Genomic DNA, 11,422 nt, shown 5'->3' with positions numbered 1-11,422 from the left:
CTTCTCTTAGAGGCCTCGCAAGCCAAATCGGGGGATCGGTTTATATGGGGGCTATATATAATTATGGACCGATGTGGACCAATTTTTGCACGGTTGTTAGAGACCATATACTAACACCATGTACCAAATTTCAGCCGGATCGGATGAAATTTGCTTCTCTTAGAGGCCTCGCAAGCCAAATTTGGGGGTCCGTTTTTATGGGGGCTATACGTAAAAGTGGACCGATGTAGTCCATTTGCAATACCATCCGACCTGCATCAATAACAACTACTTGTGCCAAGTTTCAAGTCGATAGCTTGTTTCGTTAGGAAGTTAGCGTGATTTCAACAGACGGACGGACGGACGGACGGACGGACATGCTCAGATCGACTCAGAATTTCACCACGACCCAGAATATATATACTTTATGGGGTCTTAGAGCAATATTTCGATGTGTTACAAACGGAATGACAAAGTTAATATACCCCCCATCCTATGGTGGAGGGTATAACTAGACTTTGATTACAAAGGTGTGTTTACAAGACATCGGTAAATCGACTGAGGGGGCGGCCCTTCTGGATGTTGCAAGCACATGCCCTAACTTATAATACTCTGTTCCACATTGTGGCGCAGAGTACGCAAAACTTTATTTAAGTAGCATTGCGAGTGGCCATAATTCCTGATATCGACTTTTAGTTTTATTTTACCGTATTGATTGAATAGCAATAAAACTTTGTTTTACATATTACTCTCTTACAGCGAGAAAACCAAAAACGATTTATTATTAAATATTATATTTCATAACAAACCAAACTCGTTTATTATGGTGCCTGTTTAGATTTATAGCTTTTATTTTCACGGATTTATTAAGTAGAACTAAGGTTCTCTGTGAGATTTAAATGTTTGGAACTAAGGTCCCGTGTGAATGGATTTGGATGACAGAAACAAATCCTCATCCAACACATGTGAGCTTAGGCTCGATGAATAAAGCAATATTAGAAGAAAGAATTCTGAATAAAATTCTAACCAGCTTCAGCACAACCAAGAATTAGAAACACGTTGGGATTTCATTTCACTTACATTATTTTATTGGGAAATATAGAATAATGAGAACAAAGGTGTGTGTATCGTTGAACTGCTGTTTGTGAGAAGAAAGAGGAAGTCTGGCGAACAATGCAGGCAACCTCGGTTTCTGTACTCAAAAATGCTCGGATAAAAACAGGATTAGTGCTGCCACGTATTAAAACATATAGAAACCGGTTGTAATTCAAAGGTATATGTTAGCTTAACATTAGGTGATCAATTCAGCAAAGTATACATTCACAGAATAAAGGTTATACGCTACATTTAAATTGATTAATATAATTCATAATTCACAATTCATTATTATTTATAGTAATATAAACAAAATTGTAATGAGGATAAGTTTATGGGCAAATTGCAGTAAACATCCTCCCCCACCTTGACCGAAAAGGGCAAATGTTCAATCAGTAAGAGCATCGTTAAGTCTGTGTAGCGCCCTGATAGCTATTTGAACCATGTGGATTTGCTCAAGCACTCGACTGTGGATAGCTGAACTTCTGTCTTCTGTTCGTGTAACGCGATATGGCGTTTGACTTGGTTCACGGTTGATGGGGTTTTTGCGATGGTCGGACGTTGATCTAGTATGGCTGATGGTTTTGCCTTCACGAATATTTCTTTGATTCAAGGAGTGTTGATGGCGACTTTGTCTATGAACAGATTTCTGGTGATTTGCGGGACTTCTTTCCCTATTTATCCTGGTTAACAAATGCCGCATATCGGATGGTACTCGTCTACCTCTCATTTGTTCTTCTGTAAGCCGGGGCACGGGATGAAGGTGAAGTAAGGTGTGATGTTCACCTCCACATTCCTTGCACGCTACTTCCGAAATGCAGTCGTATGACTTGTGGGACCGAGCCAGGCAGTTCATGCAATATCCAAGTCGTCGAACTTCTCTTCGTCTAGCGCCAATGTCCATTCCTAGAAATTTTCGGCAAAAACGTAATGAGTGGTATCGGCTGCAAAGGAGACACTGGTGGATGTTTGGATTTCTTGGTGCCCTATTTTAAATAAATAAAGAAAAAAGCTTAAATGGAGTATTTTGGATTTGTTTGTGTTTGTGTGTGTTTTTTTTTTTTTTTTTTTTTTTTTTTGCAAATTTATCATAAAGAAGAGACTTCGGTTTATTTAGTTTTAAGTGATAAATCCTTGGATTCCAGATGTAAAGGACACAATCTTGTGATGTCTCTTGTTGTAACGCCATTTGCTGTGTTTAATTCCGCTACTCGAACGAATCCATCACGTCCAGGAAATGTCTTCGTTATCCGCCCAAGTTTCCATTCACAGGGTGGAAGTTGATCATCTCTTATAATAACTAACTGATTGACTTCGAGATTTTCTTTTGGCCTTTGCCACTTGTATCGCCGTTGCAGCTCTTTCAGATATTCATCTTTCCAACGCCGAGCAAAGTGATGTTGCAAAGATTTAAGTTTTTCCCATCTGTCAGTAAGTGATATAGTGTCTGACACGTACTCAGGTTGAGCTATCAATGGGGCACCTCGTAGAAAATGTCCAGGTGTTAATGCATTCAATTCCAATGGGTCATCTGTCATTGGTGATAAAGGACGAGAGTTTAGGACTGCTTCGATTCTAGCTAATAAAGTTGAGAACTCTTCGAATGTGTACTTAGAGTTTTGAGCGATCTTCTTAAAATGAGATTTAAAGGATTTGACACCTGCTTCCCACAAACCACCCATGTGTGGGGCGTTTGGAGGAATGAACTCCCAATGGAGACCTTGTATAGAATACTTTTTCGATATATCTTCCGAAACATTATTTATAAATTGATGAAAATCGTATCGAAGTTTTCGCTCTGCTCCAATAAAGTTTGTTCCGTTGTCGGACATTATTTTATTTGGAAGGCCTCTTCGGCTCACAAATCTTGTAAATGCTGCCATAAATGAATTCGAGGAGAGATCTGAACAAAGTTCCAAGTGGATGGCTTTGGTGCAGAAACACACGAAAACACATACATAACTTTTTTGGTAAACTGCATTTCTTAGACTTGAAGCTTTTACTGCGAACGGACCTGCGAAATCCAATCCAGTAAATGTGAAGGGTAGAGAGAAACTACTTCGTTCTGAAGGAAGGGCTGCCATTAGTTGGGACTGTATCTTACGTTTGTGTATAGTACATATTCTGCACATACGAATGCATTTCTTGATCGCCGATCGTAGTCGAGATATATAATATTCTTCCCGTATACTCCGCATCAATAAATTATTTTCAGCATGTAATAACAAAGTATGTGTAAACTGTATTAACAATTGCGCATAACATGATTGGACCGGTATTATAATCGGATGTCTTTCGTGGTAATTAAGATCTCCGTTGGCTATCCGTCCGCCAACCCTTATAATTCCATTATCATCAACGAATGGATTGAGGGAAAAGAGAGAACTCTTCTTATGAACAGGTTTAAAGCTTTCAAGTAACGTGTATTCTCGGGAGAAATATGACCGTTGAGTTAATGCAATGAGTCTATTTTTTGTGCTTCTGAATTCTTCGTGTGAGATCACAACTGAACTAAAATTCTCTATTTTACGAGTTACCTTACAGAAGAGTACTCTAATAGCTCTATCCCACCTGGAGAACCGTTTAATAATCTCGTCTTCGACTTCACAAGTATAAAAATTTTCAACTCTTCTAATTTCCGGTAAATCTCCATATGTTACTGTGGGCTTTGGCCATTCCTCCGGGGGTCTTTGAAGCCATGAGGGTCCATGCCACCAAAGGTCATTATTAGCCAATTCTTGAGGACTACATCCGCGTGAACCAAGATCTGCCGGATTTTCCGTAGAACGAACATGCCTCCATTGGCAATTTCCCACATTTCGGATAACTTTCGCTACTCGATTTGCAACATACGTTTTCCATGTAATTGGGGGCTTTCCCAACCAACCAAGGGTGATAGAGGAATCACTCCAAAGAAAAAGTTCCGTGTGTTCAAGAGACAAATTAGAAAGTAAATGTTTAGCTAACTTGGACAACAATACCGCTCCACAAAGCTCAAGACGTGGAAGACTCACAGGTTCTATAGGGGCCACCTTAGTTTTAGAAATTAAGAGATGAGAAGAGATTGAAGTTCCATTGTCAGTCCTAAGATATATGGATGCACAATATGCCTTTTCTGATGCATCGCAAAATCCGTGTAGTTGAGAGGTATGAAAAGGGATAAAGTTCACCCATCTCGGGATTTTTATTTGGGAAATATGTCTCATGTTTTCCAAAAATGTGATCCATTTGCTCAAAGTGGAAGGTCTTACGACCTCATCCCATTGAGTTCCTTCAATCCACAATTGCTGAAGAAGTATTTTTGCTTGTATTATGATCGGCGAGACCCATCCGACGGGGTCAAATAATTTTGAGACGGTGGAAAGAATTTGTCGTTTTGTTGTAGGTTTTGAAGTTGGAGACAGTTCGAGGTCATATGTAAATATATCACACAAGGCATTCCATTGAATGCCAAGTGTTTTTGTACCGCTTGTCTCATAAAACCTAAGAAATTCAGAATCTAACACGTTTTGTTGGGGAACAGAAGATAGAATATCAGAACAATTCGAAGTAATTTTCTTCAATGGGAATCCGGCAGAGTTTAACATATCAATTAATTGGGATAAAGTGTCGACCGCTGTGTCTATGTCGTGAGCACCCGATAAAATATCGTCAACATAGGTTTCCTTAAGAATCACCTTAGATGCCCTTGGATAGTCATTCTGTGAATCTCGGGCGAGTTGAATTAGTGTCCTTATCGCTAAATAAGGAGCACAATTAACACCAAAAGTTACTCTGGTTAGGGCATAATCGTTTATAGGACCTAGTGGGGAAGGTCTGAATAATATTCTCTGAAACTGAATATCGTCATCGTGGACTATAATTTGGCGGTACATTTTTTCAATGTCACCGCAGTAAACATACTTATATAACCTCCATCTAAGAATTATTGTTGTCAAGTCCAGTTGGAGAGTGGGACCAATATGAAGCACATCATTAAGAGATACTCCTGAGCTTGTTCTTTTCGACGCATTGAACACAACTCTCACCTTCGTGCTACGACGCTCGGGTTTAACGATGGCGTGATGGGGTAAATAGAACGAACAAACTGATGCATTAGATGATGATTCTTGAGAACTTGTAATTGTCATATGATTTAAAGTTAGATATTCGTGTAGCACATCGTTATATGCCGTTGCTATTTGGGGATCTCTGAAAGCTGTTTTTTCCATCCTAATATATTGACCGAGAGCATGAGATCTGGATGGACCTAAAGGTGACTGGGACATATAATCCTGTTTGAATGGAAGTCTAACCACGTACCGACCATCTTGGTTCCGAAACGTAGTCCTCTTAAAAAGATTTTCGCAATATTCATCATCCGCTGAAGAGCAAAATTCTGTAGGAACTTCTTCTTGTTCCCAAAATACTCTAAGTTGGTTACTAAGTGCGTCGTTCGACACCTCTGTCGCATGCAAGGAAAAAGAGGAAGTTGTTCGAATTGATATCGGACCACTGATTATCCATCCAAATATCGTAGCCTGCGCTATCAACGAACCACATACATTCTTCACTCCTTCCAATAACAAATGAGGAATTACATTGCTACCAAGTAATAAATCTACATGCCCAGGAGAATGGAAGTAGGGATCTGCTAATTCCAACTCATCCAAGTCATCAAAAGAAATGTCAGGCCTTTTAACAAAAAAATTCGGAAGTAATCGCGTTATCCTGGGAACAACTATAGCCATAGCATTAACAATTTTACCGTGAGAACTGGAGAAAAGAGAAAATGAGCACATCGATTTAGAATTAGCTACAACCTGACCACCCAATCCTCTAATTTCAAAACGCTTCGCCTCAGTGGGGAGCATCAATCTCTGTTGCAATCCGCTTGAAATAAAAGTCTTCTCTGATCCTTGATCAAGGAAAGCTCTTGCGGTAAAACAGTCTCCCCTATGCTTGATTGTCACCATTGCTGTGGGTAGAAGTGTGTTCTCAACGCTCTCCTCGTTATCTTGGGAAGAAAAGTGAGAAGATGTTTGACAAACCTCGGACGCCGTTGCTTGTTCAAAAGTAGAAGAGTCCTCTTCGAAGTCTTCGTGAGTAGTTAGACTATTCTGCGGGCTAGAAATTGTTTGAAAATTGGCGGCTTGGTCACCCTGTGTCCTGGTGTTAGGGAAATGTAAAAGAGTGTTGTGATTCCGTTTGCAAACTATACACATGTGTTTACTTTTACAATCCTTCCTTGAGTGTTTATCGGATAGACAATTGAGGCACATTCCATTCCGCGAAACAAATTGAGAGCGGTCAGCTGGCGAGAGCTTTCTGAACTGCTGACAATTCCTTAGAGCGTGAGATTTATTGCATAGCTTGCATGTAACATGTGATACACTTTCTGTGTTGAACGAGTTTATCTCAGGTGACTTCCTAGAAACTGCTTTTGTGCCGTGAATAGTATCAAGTCTTTCTACTATTTCATATCTATCAGATAAAAACTGATCCATTTCGGACCATTTTGGTAGCTCCTTATGAGATTTCAATGACTGTTCCCAAAGCGATAAGGTTTCGTGTGGTAGTTTTGTCGAACACAAAAATACCAAAATTGGATCCCAGTCTCCAGTGGATATCTCTTGGGCCTTGAGAGCAGCCAGACAATCATTAATAGTTGATTGGATCTTCTGCAACGATTCGCTACTTTCTGAAGAGATGCTCTTCAAATTGAAAAGTATTCTTAGCTGATTATCGACTAATATTCTTTTATTCTCATATCGGGCGCGAAGTGCTTCCCACGCCAAAAAAAAGTTATCACCGCATAGATTATACTTCCTCACTATACCCGCGGCTTGCCCCTTCACTTTCAAGCGGAGATGATATAGTTTCTGAACTGGCGTAAGCTTTGGATGATTAATGTACACTGCTGTGAACATATCTCGGAATGAGGGCCATTCCTCATATCCGCCTTGGAAATTTTCTGTGTCGCAGGGAGGGACTTTAATGCAACTGAAATCCGTGTCAGTATCTTGCAAATTAAATGACGTTCTCGACGGATCAGATGGTGAGATCAGAGTTTTCTGATAATCTAGAATCCTTGCCTTGCATCTATGAAAAGTCTTAGTACAAGTCGCATATTTCTCCTGCGCCGCCTTTTTAAATTCCTTATCCACATCATCAATCCTATTGGCGAACACGAGCTTATAGGATTTTTGGACATTCATCCACCTTTCCTTTAAATCCTGTAATATGACTTCTAAAACGGAGTCCGTTTGATCAGCCGGTGCAATCTCACTATGTCGAGAACAAAACATCATCAAATCGTCTGAATAGAATATGAAATCGTCTTGCGTCTCAGCCATGTCAACACGCTACGCTCTTGAAGGTATAAATAAACAAAAGGCAGGAATTTGAATGAGGGGTCAGTCTGTCCTAAATCAAATCTCCTACTAATGGGTGTCGATATCGAACACTCAACAGAGTAGTTCCAAAAACAGTAGGCCCAGCACAAAACGATGCAAACACGACCAAAAAAATGGATTTATCGTAAACTCAAAATCGAACACTAAACAATATTTAATGGTTGAATTCACAAACAAAAATCTTCGATCGTTATCCGGAAAAATTATTCCGAAAGAATGCTAAAATTAATAATTCTAACAATTCACGAAATGTTTCGCTAAAGGTCTCATGAGATTCCTTAAAAATTACCGTTTAAAAAATTGGAGGAATGTCGTAGTGTCCGCAAAATACTCGACCAATTTCTCTATTCTCGGGAATGAAATGTCTCCCTATCTCCGAACTTGATAACAGGATACCTAAATCGGGTTAGACTCCTGAAATTCTTTGGTGACTTGACAAACAACTAATTCAGCAAACAAAATTTCATTTCATCAACCCTTCTCATTAACACACATTCACATAGAGATAGAGTCACAACCATTAAATCAGTTTTTCGTAAAGCCAAAATAAATCACTCATTCCAGACCAACAATTTGTAAACAACAACAACATTTATCCTCAGCAAATAACGAGCCAGAAGATTCATTGTGCAACAAATCATATAAAACTTTCAACAAATTTCGAAAATCTTACGACTTTCAATCATAGCATTATCGACGTGGCTATGCATTAAACAAATATCAAATTGCGGTATGATCATGTAAATAGCATTGCTCCTTAAAATCCTTACGACGATTTCCAATATATTTGTCTCGGTCATTGAGCAAATAATATATATTTCGTTTCCCAGGGATGGAAATTCAAAGGCAATATGTATTTATAAAATTTGTAGAAAAGTATTTATTTATATAGAAATAGGTGCAGGTGACTGACAACTTGTAATTTGTATGAGGCAATTATGTGAAATTATATGGTGGATACTTCCTTAATGCATTGACATTTATATATAATATATATAGTAATACGCCAAGGGTTGTAAGGGATTGTACGATATGATTTGGTTTCTTGTGTATTATGGCGATAAGCAATTCACATCTAGATTTACTTTCCACTTTTATATATTCAAACCCTTCACTTTGCAAAATGTTGCTAATGGCCGTGGTTTCGTTACTCTATTGTGTAAAAATACTTAATAGGAAAAGTCGGTGCCTACTTTCAGGCTGCCCATAATTATAGTAAAGACGTCAATAAATTTCACTTTTGTAAGGAAACCATGACCATACTATGAAAATATATAAAATAAAATTTTCTGACTTACAGCGACTCCAAGCAAATGTTACCGAGTGTCATTGTAGATCTGAGTAGATTAAAATTTCTGTAGGTGTATTGTTGTGTGTTGAGTTGCAGTGTTGCTGGAGAATGTCCCAGTTGCATAAAGATGTTGGGTTGATGATAAATGTTGTGATTCTATTTGCTGATGTTGCGATTATAGATGACAAAAAAGAGTCCAATGACGTTGATGTGTTGTGTTTGATGTCTGATGAGCTTGTAGTTATTGCGAAATGTTGCTATGGATGACTAAAAATGTTCCAGCTGTGTTGTGTGGTGATACTGACTGATTGGGAAATGTTGCAGAGAATAAATGTTGCCAGCGTTTGTTTTGATATGTGAAATATGTACGGTGTTTCATATAAGGGATGATTCTGATGATGGGAGCTTTTTGGCCATGCAGTACCGTAGTTGATGATAGAGATGACACGAATTGAAATGATCACTGGAATGTACTTTTACCCAAGAACTGATGCTGGCACTTTATACAGATCCAACACCTTTCCAATGCGTGTATGTGAATTTTCTATTATTGTTGTCACCGGTGTACCTTAATTAGGGCTAAAGTTTGTTGGAAAGCCACTGGTAATATAAAATTTCACCGTCACTGAATTCAATGTTGCCCACCGCGATTCATCCGTATCAATGTTGAACAGCCTAATTTGTACAACGAAAATGTATGAGTAAAGGTTCAAATGAAGGAACACATTGTTTGTATTGAGTAAGATTAAACAAAACCTGTGAAGAATTCTTGTGATGACAACGAACGTACCAAATTTCTTGAGCGCGTAGCTTTTATGATTTCTTTTTAGGCCTCACTAAGGCAGCTTCCTGTGGGGAAATGTCTTCTTTACCTCTTAAGGGAGCACTTTATTCAATGTTGGAAGCAACTTTGAGTTTTGGAAAGCCTTTTTTTTCCGTACTCTACGCTTTTCGTAGGTAATTCTGATAATTGATTATATGACCGTTGTGCCGAGTAACTTTACCTTATCCAGCGAATTTCCCGGCTATATTTATAACCTTACGCTTCAGTTAGTGGTTCTGGATACTTGATTCTGAAATTTAAGAAGCACGAGAGTAGTTAAATTACTGCCGCCTTGTTATGTAAATTATTGTTGGGGCTCCCTCGTGGAGCTTTGTTGCGTAATCTTCTCGACTGATGTGGATATCAGAAAATCTAGGCATAAATTGGCTTCTTACCTCGAACTTCGTTCTTTTTATTATGTTACTCTTGTAACTGTTACGTGTTATCGCAATCTCAATTTGATCACATGCATCAAACCATAAAATTTGAAGATTTAAGTTTATTTGACGAATTTCTTTCCTTCGACCGACGCCTTGTTGAGAAAAAATGGTGCCAAATTCACTTATACTTTCATCAAGGTTGCCAAACCGCTCTAAAGATATTATTTTTAGATGTTTGCAATTAATTTGGAGTTTTTCTTTTTATAAATGTAATTGAACATATTTGGTTCAATGTGAACAGAAGGTATGAAATCCAAATATGTCTATTATAATGGTTGGTGTATATTTATAAACATATTTACCCAGCATACGGTAATATTTGGGTAGAAAATATGGGATTTAACACTTTCGTGCAATGCAATTTCTGGACATTAATCCGAGGACTATATTTTGAAATAGAACTGATATTGATAAATTTCGAAGGACCATGTTTAGATTTATAGCTTTTATTTTCACGGATTTATTAAGTAGAACTAAGGTTCTCTGTGAGATTTAAATGTTTGGAACTAAGGTCCCGTGTGAATGGATTTGGATGACAGAAACAAATCCTCATCCAACACATGTGAGCTTAGGCTCGATGAATAAAGCAATATTAGAAGAAAGAATTCTGAATAAAATTCTAACCAGCTTCAGCACAACCAAGAATTAGAAACACGTTGGGATTTCATTTCACTTACATTATTTTATTGGGAAATATAGAATAATGAGAACAAAGGTGTGTGTATCGTTGAACTGCTGTTTGTGAGAAGAAAGAGGAAGTCTGGCGAACAATGCAGGCAACCTCGGTTTCTGTACTCAAAAATGCTCGGATAAAAACAGGATTAGTGCTGCCACGTATTAAAACATATAGAAACCGGTTGTAATTCAAAGGTATATGTTAGCTTAACATTAGGTGATCAATTCAGCAAAGTATACATTCACAGAATAAAGGTTATACGCTACATTTAAATTGATTAATATAATTCATAATTCACAATTCATTATTATTTATAGTAATATAAACAAAATTGTAATGAGGATAAGTTTATGGGCAAATTGCAGTAAACAGTGCCTGTGAAGCATTATAAATATTTCGCTTTCATTAATTTATTCATCCATTGTAATTGAAGAGTACTTTTTTATGAGTTTATATATGTTGCTTTTTATACCCACCACCATAGAATGATAAGGGGGGTATAACAAGTTTATCATTCCGTTTGTAACATATCGTGGTGCAATGGTTAGCATGCCCGCTTTGCATACACAAGGTCGTGGGTTCGATTCCTGCTTCGACCGAACACCAAAAAGTTTTTCAGCGGTGGATTATCCCACCTCAGTAATGCTGGTGACATTTCTGAGGGTTTCAAACTTCTCTAAGTCGTTTCACTGCAATGTGGAACGCCGTTCGGACTCGGCTATA

General features: G+C 38.2%; 1 protein-coding gene across 1 annotated transcript; it reads right to left on the bottom strand.

The window, feature by feature from the left end:
- Nucleotides 1–1,044: 1,044 nt before the first annotated feature.
- LOC142241881 (uncharacterized) lies at nt 1,045–10,114 on the bottom strand. Its single transcript, XM_075313721.1, has 4 exons — nt 9,979–10,114; nt 9,551–9,833; nt 8,768–9,435; nt 1,045–2,060 (listed from the first exon to the last, which is right to left on the bottom strand). Exons 3-4 carry the CDS (start codon nt 8,881–8,883, stop codon nt 1,463–1,465), a joined length of 714 nt encoding a protein of 237 aa, XP_075169836.1. The 5' UTR covers nt 8,884–9,435; nt 9,551–9,833; nt 9,979–10,114; the 3' UTR covers nt 1,045–1,462.
- Between the last annotated feature and the right edge of the window lie 1,308 nt (nt 10,115–11,422).

This window comes from Haematobia irritans, chromosome 1 (assembly GCF_050003625.1).
Source record: "Haematobia irritans isolate KBUSLIRL chromosome 1, ASM5000362v1, whole genome shotgun sequence".
Taxonomy (NCBI): domain Eukaryota; kingdom Metazoa; phylum Arthropoda; class Insecta; order Diptera; family Muscidae; genus Haematobia; species Haematobia irritans.
The sequence above is the reverse complement of the archived record's forward strand: the minus strand, read 5'-3'. Positions and strand labels throughout refer to the sequence as shown.

Bases quoted from the DNA above. Each gene is read 5' to 3' on its own strand.
- LOC142241881 (XM_075313721.1), bottom strand. From the start codon at position 8,883: ATGCAACTGGGACATTCTCCAGCAACACTGCAACTCAACACACAACAA. The intron at 2,061-8,767 runs GTAAGTCAGAAA...TATTTAAAATAG, and splicing joins AACATTTGCTTGGAGTCGCT to GGCACCAAGAAATCCAAACA.